General features: G+C 38.6%; 1 protein-coding gene across 2 annotated transcripts in view; it reads right to left on the bottom strand.

The window, feature by feature from the left end:
- The window catches only part of LOC150087253 (oxysterol-binding protein-related protein 11-like), a 359580-nt gene extending 337761 nt beyond the window's left edge, over positions 1-21819 (bottom strand). For both annotated transcript variants that reach the window (XM_090371101.1, XM_090371102.1), the window contains exons 1-2: positions 21732-21819; positions 8430-8461 (exon numbers count right to left, since the gene is read on the bottom strand). In XM_090371101.1, the coding sequence (XP_090227227.1) occupies positions 8430-8461; positions 21732-21746 (47 nt within the window). In that variant the 5' untranslated portion in view covers positions 21747-21819. The remainder of the gene's footprint in view (positions 1-8429; positions 8462-21731) is intronic.
- Between the last annotated feature and the right edge of the window lie 552 nt (positions 21820-22371).

The following is a 22371-nucleotide window of genomic DNA, read 5'->3' as shown; positions in this document are numbered from 1 at the left end:
TGATTGGATACTACAATGCAGTAACAACGGAAAAAGATGCAAAAATTAGTTTTGATATCTTATACTTAGATTAGCATTAGTAGAGGCATTTGATGCAAGAAAGCAAGCTTATGCAGCATCAGCCAAAAAAAAATAATAATAATAATAATAATAATAAATAAATAAATAAAAAATAACCACTTCCACTTCACCCCTCTGTTCGTTCGAAATACCTGTCCAGCTGAGCCTTAAACTTATTTAGGCTATCAACTTCCACGACAAGGGATGGAAGTCTATTCCACCAACCAACCACCTGCTGGCTAAAGGCAAATTTCCTCACGTCTATCCTACATCTGTCTTTTCTCAATTTGAATAATTGCCCTCTCAGGTGATTATTCTGAGCAAGAGGAAGAATCCCATCAGCATTGAGCATGCTCAAACCATTCAAGGCTTTATACACCTCTATCAGATCACCTCGCTGGTGCCTAGTCTCCAGACACTGTAATTTGCAAAACTTAAGCCTTTCTTCGTAAGAGCACCCCTTTGTTCCATTCACTAATCTTGTTGCCCTTCTCTGTACTCGTTCCAGCATCTCTACATCCTTCTTGAAATGAGGCCTCCAGACCTGTATACAGTACTCTAGGTGTGGCCTGACCATTGCCTTATACAAGGGAATAATCACCTGCTTATTCCTCATAGAAAAATTCACGTATATCATCGACAAGACACCATGAGCTACTCTTGCAGACCGTCTGCACTGCTCAGAAAACTTTATATCTGCCTGCACAGTTACCCCCAGGTCCTTTTCATTCTCTACCACTGTCAGTAGTGTAGTACCACAGAGTTGATACGTTACTCTGGGGTTACTGCTTCCCATATGTAGTATTTTACATTTGTCAATGTTAAACTTCATTTGCCACCTCTCAGCCCATCTGCTCAACTTTTCCAGATCCTGTTGCAGCAGTGTACTGTCATTAGTGTCATTAACAACCCTGCCAACCTTCTTATTGTCTGCAAACTTGGACATTAAACCTGATATACCATCATCAATATCATTTATAAATACAGAAAACAACAATGAACCCAATACTGAACCCTGAGGGACTCCACTAATAACATTACTCCACAAAGAGCAGTGTCCACTGATTACCACTCTCTGACTTCTCCCATTCAACCATCCTTTTATCCATTGTAGCAACTTGCCCTTAATGCCATGCTGCTCCAATTTGTGCAGCAGTCTTCTATGTGCAACAGTATCAAAAGCCTTTCTAAGATCCAAATATATGATATCTAAGTTATTGATTGCATCCAGTTGCTTTGTGACCACATCATAGTATCCAATCAAATTGGTCAGACAAGACTTCCCCTTAACAAAGCCATGCTGTGTCCGAGCTATAACTGAAGTCTTGTCTAGATAATCCTGCAGTGCTTCTTTAACCAGTGCCTCCATTAATTTCCCTGGAACAGATGTTAAACTAACAGGTCCATAATTACTTGTGTCACCTTTTGATCTTCCTTTGTGAATTGGGGTCACATTTGCACATCTCCAGTCTATGGGTACCTCCCCTGAGTCCAAGGAAGCTCTCATGATTATGGCTAATGGTTATTACAAAATCATCTAGTTATTTGTAATAGCTCTCAGTTATTACAAAATCTAATCGAGCTATTTGTAATAGCTCTCAGTTATTACAAAATCATCTAGCTCACTGCCAGAGTTTTGTTCACCTCTGGTATTCCCCTCCCGGAATAACTCCTCATGTGTGAATGTAGATGCAAAATACTCATTTAGTTTGTTAGCCACCTGAGCAGGATCATCAACAGTTGAACCACTGATATCCAGTGGACCAATCTGATTCATCCCCTTCCTTCTAGAGTTTACATACGTAAAGAACTCTTTGCTGCTTTTCTTTGCATCCTTTGCCAAAGATTTCTCATAATCTGCCTTTGCGTGCCTAACCTCCTTTGTGACTTGGTTACAGACCAGCTTATATCTATTGTAGGCTTCCATGTCACCCATTAATTAATATGTATCCCATGCATTTTTCTTCTCTGCCACACATCTCCTTAGGCCTAAACCTTGAACAATATTTCTTAGTTAGTATGTAAAGCATAGTAGTTTCCAAGATTAATTCTTTGAATGCTTCCCATTTTGAATTTGCTGTTGGTAACATCATCAGATGGTCCCACCATATAGAAATTAAATACCGTCTCATTCCAAATAACTTTTAAAACTAAAAACGAGATATCTCAGGATAATCCATGAAGGGGTTAAAAGATGATTTCTATGAACATATAGTGAATATTGCCAAAAAAAGTGAGAAATTGTAGCACAATGTTAGCAAAGAATTAGTCACGTCAACTGGGATCTAAAGAGAAAAAGATACTTGCACTTATTTATAAGGCAATCTTCCTCTCAGTCATTACTTATAGTTTACAGGGCTATCTTGGATAAAAATAAAAAAGCCAGATTCTACAGAAAGCATTATACTACTAACTATCACAAGGGCATGCTGCACTGTTAGTACACCTGGTCTGCACGTCCTGGCAAGGGCACGTCCTCTAGACCTAGAAGTAATAAGAAGAGGCTGCCTCAATTAGAGAATTAAGAGACATTTGGGAATTAAATCCCAACTAACATCCTAGGGATTACAATAGATTTTGTGGCAGATGTCAAAATATAAAAGAATAACAACCACACTCTACCGCAATGGCAGACCAGATGGGAAGATTCAACTAAAGGGGCAGTCATTAAGAGGTTCCTATTTCAGGTAATCGTAGTTCCCCCCCTACACCAGAGTTGTGCAAACTTATTTCGCTCGTGACCCCCTTTATTAAATGGAAAATTGATGTGACCCCTCAATGTAAACCCCGAAGGATGATGACAAGATTTTTAGAGAAGAAAAATGGAATTTTATAAATTATGTATTAGAAAATTTTATTTGAATACTGAGAAAGGAATAAAAAAAAAAATAGTTTCCTTTTTAACTTACACATTAAAATAATTTTTTAATATTTTTATTGAATATAGCAAAAACAACAATCAAATTCTTATTCTTCAATTAAGATTACAAAACAATAAAAAATGAACAATTACAAAACAAACCAATTAATGAGAAAGATGAGCCTTGATAACAAATAATATTTGGTTCATATTTGGACACAACATTTGAAATTGCTAATTTCATGACATCTTCTGGATCAAGTCTGGAACACTGTTTTGTATTTATAGCTGTTAATTTTAAGAAATAAACCTCACATAAATATGTAGATCCGAAAGGTAGCTATCTTTCTATTGCCATTTTTGATAATTCTGGATACTCATCTCGAAGAGAAAGCCAAAATTTTCACAAGCAGTCTTGAAATGAGCACTAATGCTTCGTCAGACGACAGATTGATAAGATCTGACGTCTGACGTTGTTATTTGGTGTTTAGGAGCATTAGCAACTGAGGCCCTATTGCTCTGGGGATATGCGGTGGTCATTCCCTGACCTTTCCACATTCTCCGTATTTGGTGGTCACAGGCTCGAACCCCAGTCTAATCAAGAAGCGTGCGCTACGCACTGCTGCTCCTTCCCACCTGGCGATCACAAATCCAAGGGATCACAAATCCAATATCTGTTTTTTCTGGAGATACATTAAACAGTTTGAAAAAATTCTTAATTAGCATTGTTAGGTGGGTAGCTATGACATCCCTAAATTGTAAAATGCCGATATTATTACTATTAACAAAATCAGAAAAACATGGGAACATTTCAGTATTATTACGCTCAAATTCAGTTTATTTTTGAAAGCTTCTGAGTATTAATATATTTGTTCCCTGTACTCAAAGACAAATTTGAATCATTATAAGTTTTTCAAATATATCAACAAGGTAGCAAGTTTTCCATGCCATTTTTTAATTGGAAATATTCGAGCAAGGTTCTGATATGTATCTGATAAAAACAATAAAACTTCACATTTCAAGGCCAAAAAGACGTCACAACACTTTACCACTGGACAACCACCTTACTTTAATATATAAAAGAAGCGTTTCATAAGTGGATCCCATTTCATTATAAAGTATAGTGAAAAACGTGCTGTTTAAGCATCTACTTTCAATGAAGTTGATCACACTTACTGCATCGTTCAAATCTTTGTGCAAATCAGTTTGCATTTCCTTCGCTATGTACACCAAAGCGCCAAAACATTATGACCACCTACCTAATAAGACGTTGGTCCTCCACGTGCAGCCAAAACAGCTCGTACCTGGCGAGGCAGGGATGCTACAAGATTTCTAAATGTGTCTTATGGTATCTGCTACCAACATGCAACCAGCAGATCCTTTAACTCCTGTAAGGTCTGGGGTTGAGATGCTGCATATTGGAGTTGCTGTTCCAACAAAAACCACAGATGCTCAATCGGATTGATGTTGTTGTTGTTGTTATTTGGTTTTTAGGAGCATTAGCAACTGAGGCCCTATTGCTCTGGGGATATGCGGTGGTCATTCCCTGACCTTTCCACATTCTCCGTATTTGGTGGTCACAGGCTCGAACCCCAGTCTAATCAAGAAGCGTGCGCTACGCACTGCTGCTCCTTCCCACCTGGCTACGGAGGCACCCGGATTGATGTCTGGGGAATTTGGAGGCCAGGGCAATACCTGGAAGTCTTCCTCATGTTCTGCGAACCAGTCTCGAACAATCCAGGCAGTGTGGCATGGCACATTATCCTGCTAAAAGACGGCACCGCCAGAGGGAAAGACCGCTGCCATGAAAGAGTGTGCCTGGTCTGCAATGATGTTTGTGTAGAGAGTATTTAGTGTCAAGCAGCACCAGGGGTTTCCCCCATCTCCGTGTTGCTTTCATTGTAGGTGTGCCAGTTCACTGAAAGGCCAGAGATTTAAAAGTGTATGGATATTGCATATGTATGGTGTTATGTACCGTTGTTCTTCTGGCCATTTAGCCGCTGGACCCACTGCTGAGGCCCAACATTGTCTGCACTTAGCTCCGTGGAGGCAGGCCAGGTATACCAGCATTATAAATATTTACTCTGGCAGGTCCTGTCACCTAAGATTTCAGTGGCTAGGACCTAAAAAAAATAAATAAATAAAATAATTTTTAAAAAATTAAAAAAAAAAAAAAAAACAATTGATCTTTCACATGGGGCGGGGGCAATAGCACTAGGATTTGAAAGGCTGAAACTATTGGCAAACAGTAATTTGGACGTGTAGGGCAATCGCTTGTGTACAGATAGAGTAGGGGAGGGAGACTAAAGACTGAGGGGTAGAGAAAGAAATATGGGGATCAATAGGGAAGGCAACCCCAATAGGTGTCAGTGGGGCATGCCCATGCCCCACCAGAGGAAAAAATGGAGGTGGCGAGGAGACAAGACGATAGTTACCTCCCTCCCTGCCAGAGAAGTGGAGTGGAAAGAAAGCCGGAAAGAGTGCCCAGCTCCGGGTCGCCAATTGGTGCACTGGCAGCAAATCTGCTGTTCAAGGTGGGGAAAAGATACAGGCCCAACGAAGAAGTCGGAACCAGTGCCCCCATGTCATTCATGGGCCATGTGTCCATCCAGGTAGGTTGAGGTCAGTCACGTTTATGGGTTATATACCCAACCAGGGTAGAGTGTCTCATAGATTGTCTTTTGCATCTCGGAGGGGTCTGGTCTGTTAATTCTGTTTCTGTCATCAGGGAGGGCGGTTCAGTACCTTTTCCATCCAGTGAGCCCATCATTTCTGTGGTGTGCGTCCTATTCAAGTAGATTGATTGGGTCAGACAATTTGGGTTTCAGTGCTGGTTTATTTGCTCATAGTCCGGTTGTTGTCGATGTTCCATGTCTGCTACAAGGCATACTGTGCCCTTAGTTCCTGATCGCAGAACGGGTTCTTCTTCTGGCAAAGAGTTCCTGTGCGAATCTGGTGAGGTTCTTATATTCTTTGCTTGTGTCCAAGAGATGATGCTCCTGGCCTCGCGGCAAGTAAGTCAATCTTGTTATTAGATTTCCATGTAGGTCCTCGTAGTTTGTACATTCGTGCACAAGGTGGGTCCAGCTTTCCGTTCACCACACGAACAGTTGGGGTCTTGGAGGAGGCCCAGAGATGTTAATTTCTCGTTGAAGGGGCTGTGACCCGTGAATAAGTAGGTGGCATATAGGCCTGGTGGAACCATACAGGTAGTTTCGGGGAAACCCTGTCTACATCAGGTATGAAGCATCATGTCACTTCCCCTTTGGTTGAGTCTGTCCACCTGTTTTGCCATTCCTGTTTTAATGATGTTTAGGTAGGTGGTAGATGTCAGAGTGCCCGGCACATGGATGACTGGACCCACGGTATCCCAGAAAAACATCGCCCAAAGCATGACATCGCCGCCACTGGCTTGTTTTTGTCCCACGGCGCATCCAGGAACCATCACCTCGCCAGAGAAAATATGCACACGTACCCGGCCATCCACATGATGCAACAGGAAATGTGAATCATCGGACCAGACGACGTTCTTCCAATCACTCAAGGTCCAGTTTCAATGCTCGCGTGCCCATTGTAGGTACTGTCGCCAGTGAATCCGTGGTTAGCATGGGCGCTCTGAGCGGCCTGCGGATATGCAGCCCCATTTTCAGCAGGGTTCGATGTACTGCGTGTTGTGACACATTACTCCTGTCACCAGCATTCCAATTACCAGCGAGTTGCGCCACAGTCAACCTTCTATTGCCATGTACCATCCAGGAGAGCCTCCGCTCACCTCAAGCATCGATGAGCCATGGTCATTCAACACTTTCATGGGTTCCCCCTCCTCGGACCACTTTCAGTAGGTACTAACCACGGTTGATCGTGAGCACCCCACCAGCCGTGCCATTTTGGATATGCTCTGACCCAGTCGTCTGGTCATTACAATTTGGCCTCTGTCAAACTCGCTTAAGTCCGCTGCCTTTCCCATCTGAAGAACAAGAGTAACACTGATTAACTGAGCTCAGTACAGGTGTTTTTTCTACCGTGCCCCGACCTGCATGCACGCTGTAGTTGCTTCGATTTGCATAACGACTCGCTGGTCATAATTTTTCGGCTCATCGGTGTATAATGTAATGATTAAAAACTATATTTGAATCAATTTCCTTTACTTTGCCTTTTAAACTTTATTTTCTCCTGTTAATGAGCCACACCATCAGTACAAAAACCAAGACAGTTCCATATTAGATTTCTTTGAAAGAAAATATTTATAACATCAAAAATCTTCTGGTCCATCGTTCTTCCTTCCAAAGCTTTGCAAAATAGAAAATTCTCCAAAATATCCCCCTCATAGCAGTATCGAACATATACAATAAGTTCAGCAAGGTTTGAAATATCTGTCTGTGGATTCATCTGTATTGCAAAACTGTATTGCAAAAATTGGACTTTCTCTCAATCGATTTAATAAATCGAATTTTATGTTGTCCGATAACTGTAATACGCTGCAAGATTGTGTCTCTGGACAGAGGAATGGTTTTTAAATCATTGCTGTACTTTTCTCCATGCATAATTGAAATAATTTTTATTGCAGCAAGGAAAATGCACCGAATTACGAAGCAGAATAAAGCTTGCATGTAACACGCTATGTAGATTTACTGCTACCACACACTTGCACCTCTGGCTTTTAACAATACAATACAATACAATACAGGCAATTTGAGAATTTGTGCTGTAGGAAACACGAATTAAGAACTAAAGGGATTACTGTAAGGAATTAATTGAGTAGTACTACTCAGCAATTGAGCAGTACTGAGAAGTATTAATACATACTGAGAAGTCGCACTAGTCAGCTGCTTTTTGTGTGTCCATAGCCAGTGAGCAAATTAAGGCCTGATGGTAGGCAGTAGAGTTCATTCGTATCTCAGACTTAGTTCAAGTAGCAAAGTCTCTACAGTATACCTACAGTATTGAAAAAGTAATTTGAATAGCAAGTTTTTAGCTTTTATGTACACAAAAAAATAAATTTATTTAATAATTTTCGCGACCCCTTTCATTTATTCCGCAACCACTCTGGTGGTCGCATCCCACAGTTTGTGCACCACTGCCCTAAACCACCTCCCTGGTTTGCCACAGGACAATAATGTAAAATAAAATATTCCACCTACTTGCTTACAGAACCTGGTTCCCTAAATGTGAAGTCATGCCAACTGGGTCTTACCCAGGATCCCAAATGTATTTTTGGAGCTGATAAAGACTGGTCTCATGTCCTTATGATGACCACAATCACCTTTTTCTGTTTGGGATCACCATAAGAAAATAATAAAATCAGAAATATTTTAGCTTCTAACTAGCATAAACAATGTAGAATAAATTGTATTTATTGATAAAAAAAGAAGTTTTCTGCCACACATCATGGTTACTTTTATGAGGTCAAAATATTCTCAAAAACAGAAAGAAATTACTATCTTTTTTTCTTTTCTGAATTAATTACCTATGATATAATTAGCATTTAAAACTATATTAAATAACATACCTCATCTTCATTTCTTCTTGAACGTAAACTTCCTGTAAATAATATCAAGTACAAATTATATAGTATATTTAGTGACACACACACACACACACACACACACACAATTCTGACAAATACAACTGCTGGACAGGTGTAATACTTTCTGAGAGCACGTGTGATTTGCCAATAGCACTTAGCAGATAGGTATCATTTGCTAACAGTTCACATAACAGACAGCAGGTATCACTTGTAACAATTCATCTGATGGACAGATACAACCTACTGCCACTACACTGAAATGACAGAATCCATGGGATACCTGGTTCCTGGGCAATGCAACACTGTTACCCCTCTCACTAGTGAACCCACCGCTTGGTAGGTATATAGGCACACTACGTCACTGCTTTCATGTAGACGGCAATTCGATGTCAGTATGGATAAATGTTGTGAGTTAACCAACTTTGAAAGAGGGATGATAGTGGGTGCCTGACGCATGGGTCATTCTATCGCGGAGAGTGTATCGGGAATATGCAATTTCCGGAATAACATCTCATTGAGGACAGCGCTGTGAGTGTAGAAAGATGGTGGATGAACATGGCCATTGACGTCTGTCTCACATTGTTTCAGCCAACTGGAGAGCGACAGAAGCACAAATCACCACCGACTTAACCAAGGGAGGTGCCAGAAACGTCTCTACCAAGGCCATCATTAGCTGCAATAGGTTATGGGAGTCACCAACCCACCAGACTCCCACTGCTAACAGCTCACTGGAGGACTCTATGCTTCAACTGGGCAAAAGAACATCGGCAATGGACCTTAGATGATGGAGACAGGTCTCCTGGTCCAATGAGTCCAGTTATTTTGAGTGGACGGGAGGGTGTGCAGTGGCGGAAACCGCACAAAGCAATGCACCCATCATGTCAACAAGGAACTGTTCAGGCTGGTGGATGGTCGGTAATGGTCTGGGGGTGTGTTCAATTGGCACACGTTGGGATCTCTGGTATGTCTAGATGCTTCTCTAAAAGGTCCAGGTTACGTGTCCATCCTTGCAGACTATCTGCATCTCTTCATGGGCCGACCAGGCTAGCCAGGTGGGTAAAGTGCGTGCCTGCCTGGCAACCCAAAGGTCACAGGTTCGAATCCTGCCTCGGGCTTGGATCAGAATAAAATGCAAAAACCTTGGGAGGTGCATTATGGCCACAGAAGCTGATGCACCAACAACAAAAAAAAAAAAAAAAAAAATCCCTTCATAGTCATCATGCCCCACAGGGCAATGGACTCTTCCAGCAGGACAATGTGCCTCTCCACAGAGCATTGGTGACTAGAACACGGTTTGAAGCAGATTTTATCACCATGGACTGGCCTTCCCATTCATGTCACCAGACATGAAACCTGTGAAGCATCTTTGGGATGCTGTGGAACGGTCCATTTGAGCTTTGCATTCCTCCATCCAGGAATGCAACCGGAATTATGGATAGTGGTGCAACTAGCATGGATGCAAATACCTGTCGAACACTTCTGTGAACTAGTGGCCTCAATGCCTTGCTGTGTGATAGCTCTTACATGATCAAAAGGTGGGCCTACCCATTACTAGGTAGGTATCCCATGATTTCTGTCCACTCAGTATACATATACCATAAATTGGTTTTCTGATTATATAATTTGCTAATTTCTATTTATTAATTTTGTTCTTTATGCCTTTAAAGTTGGAATTCCTAGTGACATTCCACTGTCCCAGTTTATTAAAATGAAAAACATTTATTAATAATCACACTATCCATTACCTAATGTCTGTTATCCATTACAGTTCAGACAAGATTTGGGTGGCACATGTTGTCTATCCCTCATGCATTCCCATTTCATTATAATGGATTTTATTAGTATCATTACCATTGTGCATAGACTTTGTTGGTTTCGTTTCCTGGCTTTCAATGGGTGCCTTTTTTGTCTCCTGAATCCACTGTTTGCCCAATAACGAATTAAATACAGTAAATCCTATTACAACAAACTTCTCAGGAGATATATGACTCAATCTATTAAAACTCCATTCTAATTAATATCACTTGAAATTACATCAAATGAATATTAATTGGTTTAATAAATTCTCTACACTTTCAATTTCCACTTTATTTCTCTTAAATATCAATGTAAAAAAATCACTAATAAATAAACAAAATGACAAAATATAGTCTACTGTTTGATTATATGCAAAATTTTAATTAACCAAACATACAAAAATACAGCACAGTTGATAAAACTTGTTACTGTCACATATGAATATATCAATTTTTGTTTTTAATGTTTAAGTTATTTATTTATTTTATTTTACTTTTTTTATATGAAAATTCAACTCATCACCATCATTATAAAATCTGTTTAATCAGCAAATTCAAGTACAGCAGACATTTAAGTTACATGAAAGCAAGAAAAAGAGTCCTTTAGATGGAAACAATGACACGAACTGCAAATACAGTTGCCAAAAGTTGGAGACTCTAGGTTTAGATCCTTATATCTGGGCTCAGACGATAATTCTTTAGTTTTAAATTATAAAGAACTAATGACATTAGGGGGGTTTGCTGTGAATGGATTAAAAACTTCAGTTTCTTTCACCTTCTGCAGGTGGAGATTGCCCACCGAATCTCAAGGTCAAACAACATTTGTAAGTGATAATGCTAGTAACAAGTAAATGAAAATATAATATAATAATAATGCAAAGTATTTTTTTATACAAAATAATATAAATATATGAAGACATCATTCTAGGAAGGAAGCCTCCTAAGGATGCACCAAGATGATAACCCTGGTGCATCCTATGATTATCATTACCTAGTGCACTGGGGTAATGACAATCCTTCCAAATGGCAAGCCAACAAGCCATCCAGTCGCAACATGGTGAAGGTGCAAGTTTTTTAGCCATTAACAAAACTAGTCTTAAAATATATGCAACTGAGATGATATTACATACAATGTTGCTTCAATGCCTAATATAGGAATTTTTCAAACCTTGAAATTAAAAGTACCACGTTTTCTTATAAAAACCCGTCATGCATTGAATTATTTCTGTCAAGTACATATTACTTCTTTTCAGAATTTTGATATTAGCCAACATATTTAACAACAATTTAGCCAACAATTATCACCAATCAAAACTCTGTTTTCATTGGTAATAATTGGTGAACACGTTGGCTATATTGCAATTTTAATTGGTAACTCCTCATGTTTATTGATGATTAAAATTGCCCTGTACCAATTAAAATAGGTACATGGCAATGTTGAGAAAAAGTTATGAGTTACAATTAAAACTGCAAGTATCTGCAATTTGGTCCAAGGACAATAGCAGGAAGTACATGAGGGAACACTAGTCAATCACACTTCGCCCCAGGAGTGACTGTACAAGGCTACGGAGAAGAATTCACAGAGATAAGATACACTTAAATAAAGTGTGTACAAATATTTTCTGATGTTTTCAAGGCAGTGTTAGGTAGGGATTTTAAAGTATTTAAAGTATTTGTGTATTCTACAGCAGTCTCCAGGGTTTCCCCTATAAGCTGCAGATGCATCTGACAAGACATAGCACCAATGCCGGCAAGTGTGTGTATGTGTAGGTATGTACAGTGTACGTGTGGGTTGTGTTGAATGTTGAGTGCCAGCACCTGGCATTTTGCAGCCAGGGTCAGAGGACACCTGGTCCCCCGCACTCTGACTCCCATCCCGAGCCATGTGGAGGCAGCCAGGATCAACCAACAAAAAGTAGACTCTTACTGGGGCTATCAGGCAAGCCTGGGAGCCCCAAGGTATTCAAGGAAAGGAAATAGGATTTAGGTAGAATAGTATGGGAAATGGAAGGGAAGTGGACAGAAAGCAAGGGGACAAAAGAAAAGACATCCCCTGAGTAATAAGAGAGAAGTGTGGAAAAGTTTACAGGAAAAGAAACATATAGTGAATCAATTTTAACAGCCTTAAACACCTGAAAACCTTAAAACTAAAACTACAATGTTTTATGGTGAAGAACCAGCAACATAGCTATTTACATATATACACCCAAAAACCTTAAAACCAAAAGTACAATGGTTATAGGCCACAAGTTACACTTCACAGACGACCAACTGTCTAAAAGCTCCGTAGACCAACAAAACCTCAATATCGATTACAAAACCCATTCCATTCCGGCAAACACTCCAGGTGCAGCCCAAGCTCTCAGAAAGACGCAGAAGACACTGACAATTTATTAACAAGTCTAAATAGACACCATCGACGTTAGTCTGTCTACCATTATCCAACAATCCATCAGGCACAGATGTCCAACCATCAAAATATTCATTAAGAACTGTACTATGTCTCGGGTCACAATTCCCTAAGTTAGTTTTTTTTTAAACATCCTCAATGCCAATGACCATCAACCAGTCTAACAGTCACAATACCTCATTTCAGCACTCATGACAAAACAGCTGTCACATCATTATCCAACTGCAAACAATTTACCGGTATTCAAAATGAATTGCACTCAGTTGACGGAATAGTTAGACTTCAATACAACCCATTTCTATTATCCAATAAAATATCCATTTCTTATCACTTTACCAAATCACTGCTACATTAATAATCAGTGCAAGTCTCACTAAGAGCCTTTGACCTTACAGTCTCCAGCTCAGATACAAACATAAAGATCTGCAATTTAACAGTTCTATAATTTAAAGAAAATAATTTATGCCCAATCCAAGGCCAATTGCGTTTTAACTGAGCAAAAAACACGAGCTCAAAAAGTCATATTCTGACTCAATTTGTCAGGTAAACCAGAAAAACTGCAATCTCCAAGACATCCATCACAAAAAATTTTCCTTGCAATTTTCAACAAGTATAATGCCTTGGCTTATAAGGACTTCTGTACATATTTACATTTACATTTACATAAAAAACTGAACACTATTCAGCATTAAATTTACTTACTATAACTTAACCATTTGCATCTAATTCATTATCATAAATTCACTTTCTTCATCTAAACAATTTATCTGCAAAATTTGAATTTATGCCCTCTGAGGTGATCATCTTGCTCAGAATAATCACCTCAGAGGGCATAAATTCAAATTGAGAAAGGACGGATGTCGGATAGATGTGCGGGAATTTGCCTTTGGCCAGCGGGTGGTTGGTTGGTGGAACCGACTTCCATCACTTGTTGTTGAAGTTGATAGCCTAAACAAATTTAAGGCTCAACTGGACAGGTATTTCGAACGAACGGAGGGGTGAAATGGGAGTGGTGTGTTTTTTTTTTTTTTTTGGCTGATGCTGAATAAGATTGCTTTCTTGCATCATATGCCTCTACTAATGCTAATGCTAAAATCTGAAAAAGCATAAAAATTTTCCTTGCAACCAAGAAACTGAGGCAAATCATCCTCATTGTATACATTTGTGAGGAGTTGGAGACCATTTCATAAATTTAAATACAAATAACATTCAAATATTATATGGACAACAGTCTCCTCAGCCCCACATTTACATAATGGCATGGCAGCCAACCCAAATCTGTATAGCTTAGAGTTAAGGCTACCATGAGCAGACAGTAAAAAAAGACACATTCATACTTGGGTTAAACCAAGAAATTTGCTGTTTGGTATACTCCCTCACATTTGGGATAAATTTATTAGTTACTCTACCTTGTTCAGCAGTTGACCAAATCATTTGCTAGTCATTTATAAACTCTGATCTTATTCTAAGATTGTCCTCCTTCACTGGTGTGTCCAAATCAATAGAGAAATTCCCAACTCTAGCCAGCGAGGCTTTCTGCCTGAAATACTGAAGATAGTGATACATCACTTCATAATTTATTGGTAGCTTTCCATTTACAACTTGCAGGGCAAAAGTGGAGACGGTTCTACAATTTCTTGATATAGCAAGTAGAAAAAAGCGTTGTGCTTGTATTATATATTTTTTGACTTGACAATTTGTGATTTGTGATACGATAGCCCCACACATCTGCAGCATAACATATTATCAGAATAAAGATACATTTGTAATAAAGCTTTAAAGTAGCAGACTTAACACCCCAAACACATTGAGTTGCTAAAAATTATTTTCCCTGTAAGTGCCTTAATTTTTTGAAGCAAATATTTATGAAACTGAAGCAGTCATCCATCATAATCCCTAAATATTTATAAGATCTTGCAATTTGAATAGCATTGTCATTGAGTCTAATATTTGGTGGTCTGTTCAAGTTTAAATAGCCCTTCAGAAGCATCTGTTTTGTCTTAGATGTTGAAATTTGTAGCTTATGAGTTATGGACCAACAATTTAAATCACTTAGTATGTCATTTGCTCTCATTTCTAACTCAGGTCTAGATTCTCCAAATACTAAGACCACAAGGTCATCAGCATATGATATTTTCAGGACCTTCTCATTCTCAACTGCAAGCCACCCATCACGGACCACATTCCAATAAATTGGACCAGGTACGGATCCTTGAGGGCAGCCCCTAGTAATAGATCTGCATACAAAGCAATAGCCTGATGAGACCAAAAGATGTCTATCATTAAAGTCATCAGATGTAAGCCTATAGATAGGAGTAGAGACCCTGGGCTCCCGGAACCTCGCCAGGACACTCTACCACCAGTTAGGTAGGCATAGAAATCTGCAAGCTCAGACTAATACATTGATAGCATGCACAGGCAGAAATGTAAGCAATTCTTATGCTGCTTCTATTGGAATGTGAGCAGCGTGAAAATCAAGATAACAGAGATTTCAAGCTTGCTGGGCAGAAAGATCCTCAAAGAACAGGCAATTACATGGGTTGAGTTAGCATTAAAAAGAGTAAAAACAGGTATATGTACACAAATGCTAGGAACATAGTAAATAAATTAAATATTGATTACGTCATCAAATGCAGTCATTATGGAGATATTGAAGTTGTGGTGCCACTCAGATGTACTGGAAGCAGAATAAGAAAATGGAGTGGACAACATGTACACAAAGAAGAGACAAGACAGGAGGGGAAGAAGAGTTATGCTTTTAGTTAAGAAGCTTAAAATTTAAGTTGGCACATCTAGTCGCAACATGGGTAGCAACTGCAATGTTGAATCAGTTTGGTGTGACATAAGAACAGGGAAAACAAAAATGAAAGCAGGAGTATGCTATAAGCCAAATGACAGTGATGAGTATAATGAATAACTACATAGACAAAGAGAGTGGGCCAGGAAATCAAAATATCTTATACAGGAGGATTTGAACTTTCCATATTGTTGTTGTTGTTTGGTTTTTAGGAGCATCAGTAACTAAGGCCATATTGCTCCGAGGATATGCGGTGGTCATTCCCTGACCTTTCCGCATCCTCCGTATTTGGTGGTCACGGGCTCGAACCCCGGTCTAATCAAGAAGCGTGTGCTACGCACTGCTGCTCCTGCACACCTGGCTACGGAGGTGCCAACTTTCCATATATTGACTGGAACTTGTGGGTTGGTCAATCACACCATAGCAAGACTTTTGTGGATTTATTGGAAAAAGTGTTTTTCTACAACAGCATGTTAGAGGGGCAAAGAGAGAAACTAGTACTCTTGATCTGCTTATCAGTGGTGCCCCTTCATGCATTAAGAATCTCCTGACGAAACAACCATTAGGTGGCTGTGATCACAGTGTACTGCTGTGGAATTTACTTAAACATATAGCTACTTCAGGGACAAAAGGAAGGGCTTTTTCTTTTTGTAAAAGTGAGTACAATAATCTCAGGTTTTAAAATCTATTTAGTGGACCAGCTGACAATGAAACCAGCAGAAAATTCTAAATGGGAAGTATTTGGGGAAGGAATTGTAGAAGTACCAGGCTTTTTATATTATTGAAGAGATACTGTTCATGGTTTAGACCTAAATGGCTATCAGTTGACCTCATGAGACTAGTATCAGAGAATAAAACTGCATGGGATACTTATAAACCAAGATGTGCAGACAGGCTAGCAGAACAGGTAATGGGGTCTTGTCAATGATACACAGGAATTTGCTATCACGAATAAGGAGGTGATTATTCCTTTGTATAAGGCAATGGTTAGGCCACACCTTGAGTACTGTGTACAGGTCTGGATTCTTCATTTTAGGAAGGATGTAGAGTTGCTACAACGAATACAGAGAATGGCAACAAGATTGGTGAGGGGAACAAAGGGGGTGCTCTTACCAAGAAAGGTTTTTAAGTTCTAAAAATTGCAGCATCTGGAGACAAGGCACCTACGAGGTGATCTGAGGCCGTGAATGGTTTAAGCAAGCTCAATACTGATGGGTTTATTCTTCAGATTTTTCAGATTACAAACCTGAGGGGGCATACACTCAAATTGAGGAAAGGCAGTTGTAGAACAAATATGCGGAAATTTGCCTTTAGCCAGTGGGTAAATGATTGCTGGAACAAACTTCCACCTGTCATTGTGGAAGTTGATAACTTAAATAACTGGGCAAACTTTTGCAATGAATGGATGGGTGAAATGGGAAGTGTTTTTCTTTGGCTGATGCTGTATAAGCTTGCTGTCTTGCTTCATATGCCTCTACTAATGCTAATGCTAAATTATCCAGAGACATGGAAACTTACAGTAACATGGAAACTTACTGGTTTACCCTTCCATTGGTCATGTGGTGTCTCACTACTATTTTTTTTTAAATATTTTGCTATTTTTTAAAATTTTTGGAATATTCTCTAAATGATATGTTATTTTCTATTTCTGTTTTGATTTACTGAGTTAAGAGAGAGTAATTGTCTGGTGTCTGACATACACCACACAGTAGAAGCATTTTTGTTTCCATTTTTATCAGGAGTGTACAAACAAAACCAATTTTCTGTTAAACAAATAGGTTAAAAATTAAATTTTTATGGAAAAATAATGCCATTTGCCACAAGACCACTTCTGTTCCTTTTAGAAGCATGGTGACTCAAAGATCAAATGAAAATGGACAGTTGCAAAACTGACTGGTGGATATTAGCCTTCAGCAAGGAAGTAAGTGGTAGCTGAAATAAAATTTGTAGGCATGGAATAAAACATGCACAGAAGTTCATCCAATCAGAATGGTCTATAATCCAATCCATTAATCTGAAAGGGGCCACACATAATATAGAATGACCAGTATTATATGAATTTTTAGCTGAAACTGTAACTTGATTCAGAAGTTGCTGAAAAAGGGGATTATGTCAAATGTTGAAATTAAACTTTTACACAGTCAAGAAAGAGGTGTAAAAGCATTTTGTAATTATTTTAAAAATATACCTATTGTACAAAATAAAATTTAAATCTGAAACGTCACACTTTATTCAGTATTCTTTTTAATAAACTACACAGATAATATTTTAAAATCTGTGTACTGAACATATACTATATGGGCAGTTTGGAGCTAAATATACAAAATAATTGAACTTTGTTTTGTTCTGCTATACAAAAAGTTTTGGGCCTATTTTTGAAAATAGGCACAAAAACTCTTGAAGCATGAAGGTTTTCTCAACACATTTACTTAAACGAATTGAAATATTTAAATAACGTAAATTGCAATAAAGTTATTAAATTTAGAGAAAATTTCCTTATAGTAAGTTAAAAATCATAGAGCGAAAATACTACTGTAACTATAAAATTATAACTTTAAGATGTGGAATTTATTTAATTAAAGACATAACTACCATCAAGGATAAATGGAAAGGCTTTTGCTTTCATAATGGCGATTACAGTGGTCACAGACAGTTTTTAAATTTTGTGCAGTTGGACCAACTGGCGATGTTATCAACAGCAAATTCTAAATAGGAAGTATTCAGAGAAGTAATCAAAGTTACTAGGCTTTCCATACCAACCCATGAAGAAACCATACCAACGTTCATGGCTTAGACCTAAATGGATGTTGGATGAACTATTGAGACACTTGACATGGAAGAAAAGTGCATGGGTTGCATATAAATTATCAGCTGATACAGAAGCCTATTATAAATTAGTCTGTAATCAACTCAAAAAGGAGGTTAAGCAAGCTAAGGCAGAATATGAGAAGTCTTTGGCAAAGAAAAACAGCAAAGACTTCTATGCTTATATTAAACATAGAATGAACGGATTGAATCACATTGGGCCACTTGATGACTATGGGTTAACTGTTGATAGCCCTGCTCAGGTTGTGGACAAATGAAATAGGTATTTTGAATCTACATTTACACAAGAGGAATTCTTTAGGGAAGTGGACCAGACATTTATCAAATTCTAACGAGGAACTAAATGACTTTGTGATAACTTAAAGGAAAGTAGAGGAGAATTTGTTGAAGATGAACATAAAAAAAGGCACCTGGGCTGATGGTATCTATCCAATTATATTAAGAGAGGCAGCAAAGGAAGTAAGCAAACCCTTAGCCATAATTATTATTATTATTATTATTATTATTATTAGCCATATGGTACAAGGAAGCCTGAGGCTTATGCTGCACCAGCCAAAAAAAAAAATTCCCGAGTTACCCCCTGTGTGTGTGTGTGTGTGTGTGTGTGAGAGAGAGAGAGAGAGAGAGAGAGAGAGAGAAGTAGAAAGGCATCACCAAGAAAGAGAAGAATGATGATATCCAGCTCAGGACCCTGGGTTTGCCAAGCCCATACTCACCAGATGTGAGCCCCCGGGGTAATGAGAGCATCCTTGGATTCAGTCAAGATCCCTATGGATTGGAGATGTGCAAAAGTATACCAAACTCATAAAGGGGGATCAAAAGACAACATGAGTAATTACAGAACTCATATTAGGTGTTAATAGGTGTTAGCTTAACACCTATTCCAGGGACAATAATGGAATCACTGATTAAAGAAGGAATGACGGACCATCTGGACAGGTATGCAATTACACTGCAATCACGGCATGCATTTGTTAAGAGGCAGTCTTGTCTAACCAATCTGATAGATTACTTTCATGCAGAGACCAAGGTTCTGGATGCAAAAAATAATTTTGACATCATATACTTGTATTTAATGAAAGCTTTTGATACTATTGCACATAGAAGACTGCTGTACAAACACGAGTAATGTGGCATCAAGGGCAAGTTAGTAGTTTAGATAAAGGGGTGGTTAAGTGGAAGAAGACAGAGAGTAGTTATCAATGGGCACTGCTATTCATGGACTAATATTATTAGCGGAGTTCCCCAGGGTCCAGTGCTGGGCCCATAAAGTCTAAGTTCGCAGGGTGGTTAACAACAGTCATCAAGGTGAGCTACTACAACAAGATCTAGGAAAATTGGGTGAATGCACTGATGGCAGTTGAAGTTTAACACTGACAAATGCAAGGTAGGGCATATGGGTAGCGGTAACCCCAGATGAACTTATCAACTCTGTGATGCTACACTCAGGGTTGTGGAGAATGAAAAAGACCTGGGAGTAATTTTGCAGTCAGACATGAAATTGTCCGAGCAGCACAGTCATGCTGCCAGGACAGCTCACAAGGTTTTGTCAATGATATATAGAAACTTTGCAAGCATGGATAGGGAGGTGATTATTCCTTTGTACAAGGCCATGGTTAGGCTGCATCTTGAGTATTGTATACAAGTCTGGAGGCCTCACTTTAGGAAGGATGTAGATATGCTGGAATGGGTGCAGAGAAGGACAACCAGACTGGTGAAGAGAACAAAAGGGTACTCTTATGTAGAATGGTTTCAGTTCTGCAAACTGCATTGTCTCGAGAACAGGCAAAGTTCTGAGATCTGATTGATGTGTTTAAAGCCTTGAATGGTTTCAGTAAGCTGAATGTTAATGGCATTCTTTCACTTGCTGACACTACATGCACGAGAGGACAAATTGAAGTTGAGGAAGGATGGTTGCAGGGCAGATGTGCAGAAGTTTGCCTTCAGCGCCAGCAGGTGGTTGATTGTTGTTGCAACAGGCTTCCATCTGTTGTTGTAGAAGTGGATGATTTAAATAAATTCAAGGAAGTAGTAGATAAATTCTTGGTAGGTACGGATGGGTAAACTGTGTCGGTTTTTTTTTTTTTTTGACCGATGCTATATAAGCTTGCATCATTTGCCATTACTACTACTACAATATACCATATGGGCAGTTTTGTGCTAAATATACAAAATAATAAGTGAACTTTGTTTTGCTCTGCTAAACAAAAAGAAGCATTTTTTAAAATAAGCACAAACGTTTAATTAAACTCTTAGAGCATGAAGGTTTTGCTCAGACTTTACAGTTTTATTATTAGCCATATGGCACAAGGAAGCCTGAGGCTTATGTTGCACTGGCCAAAAAAAAAATTCCAGCATTACCCTGTGGGAGAGAGAGAAAGAGAGTCAGAAGTAGAAGGGAATCACCAAGAAAGAGAAGAATGATGATATCCAGCTCAGGACCCTGGGTTTGCCTTTTTACTTATGTGCACTGAAATATTTATGCATCATATTTTAATAAAGTTATTAAATTCAGAGAAAATTTCATTGTAATAAGTTAAAATTACAGTTAGAGTGAAAATACTACTGAACCCACAAATAAGGAAAATTCCAGAAATGCATCCTCCCTAAAGTAATAACGGGATGAATCAAAGTCACGTGTTTCTCACAACCAGACCTTTACTGGTGTGAAAGTGGTAGTTTGGGTAAATTTAAAAGCCTGACCAGATTTTTAAACAGGATATGTGTATACAGGATGAATAACAGTGCTGTAGTCGTAAAATTAGCAGAGGCATCGTCTAGGAATGTTATGAAAAGCGGAGTATACTATGCATATCGGGCTTTTAATCGAATTCCTGAGGGTATATATATAGTGTATGTGTGTGTGTGTGTATATATATATATATATATATATATATATATATATACACACACACTTTATATATAATTTGTTCAAATAATCAAATTCTAATAAATTTAATTTTCGGTAAATATTTTAATAACATTTGTTTTTTCAAGTCTCAAAAACGAGATGGTATACGCTATTCTTCGAAAAAAAATCCAGTGGATATTCAACTACAGCCCTGGTGGGTAAACCCTGGTTCGTGCCGTGTAAACTTACATCCTGTAACGTTTCGCTAATGCTTGTATCCACAGTTTAATTTCAGGCTAGTAAAATTACTGAAGATTTCATTTTTATTGGATTTATAAGTCGGTGTGGTTAACGTTTCCAGCAACTACATGAGTTTATAAATATTAATACAGAAGAAACAAAATCTTAGAATGAAACTAATCGCAGGGGAGGAATGTCTTAAGAACTATCTCTGACGAACTACTTTAACAAGAAATTGTCCTAAATACGTTACTAGAATGGAACGGGGGGAAAATACGAGAGGAAGTAAATGGGATATGAAATTAATTTTTGTAGTATTCTTCTATCTGTTACAGTTATGATGACAATTGTTTGCAATACCTACCTTTCCTTTCATCATAACTATCAACTTCCCCTTCCGTTATCTTCATTGGCAATTATGCGGATGCATCGTCTGCTAGAGTGAGGTACACCTTCACACTAAAGCGCTTCACTTCATAAAAACACATTTTATTCTCTTTATTTACATTTGGGAGAAACAAGTACCCATTAGGATATAGATGCAGGAACTAGTATTATGATTATCGAATGATGAATATTATATTAATAATTTAAAAAATAAAGCAAATGAAAAAATAATATGCCTCTTCTGTTTTACAGCTAAAGGAACTCAGTATGAAATGTCAGTCGTCTGTATCTGCACGTATTGTATGGTTGGTCTGCTGGTCGAGGTGTATTTCTTAATCAATAACAACAGTGAGAAAAGCTGTGAAACCATCTTCCGAGATCAGTTACTTCGGCTTCGGTATGAAAATGACTCATAAAAACTTATCTTGCTTTCGCGGGATACGAATAAGCCTTTTTAAAAAGTTATGGAAAAATAGCCTTCGTAACCAAATTATCACCAGAGAGGGTACAGTATATACTTCGATTGTTCTCAGTATTCTGTAGGGCAGTAACAGCAATACAGTACTACAATCAGTGGCGTAGCTACCATGTAGGCAGGCAAGGCAGTTGTCTTCGGC

This window comes from Mastigoproctus giganteus, chromosome 4 (genome assembly GCF_048544385.1).
Source record: "Mastigoproctus giganteus isolate SK-2022 chromosome 4, ASM4854438v1, whole genome shotgun sequence".
Lineage (NCBI taxonomy): Eukaryota > Metazoa > Arthropoda > Arachnida > Uropygi > Thelyphonidae > Mastigoproctus > Mastigoproctus giganteus.
This window is presented reverse-complemented; position numbering and strand designations above follow the sequence as displayed.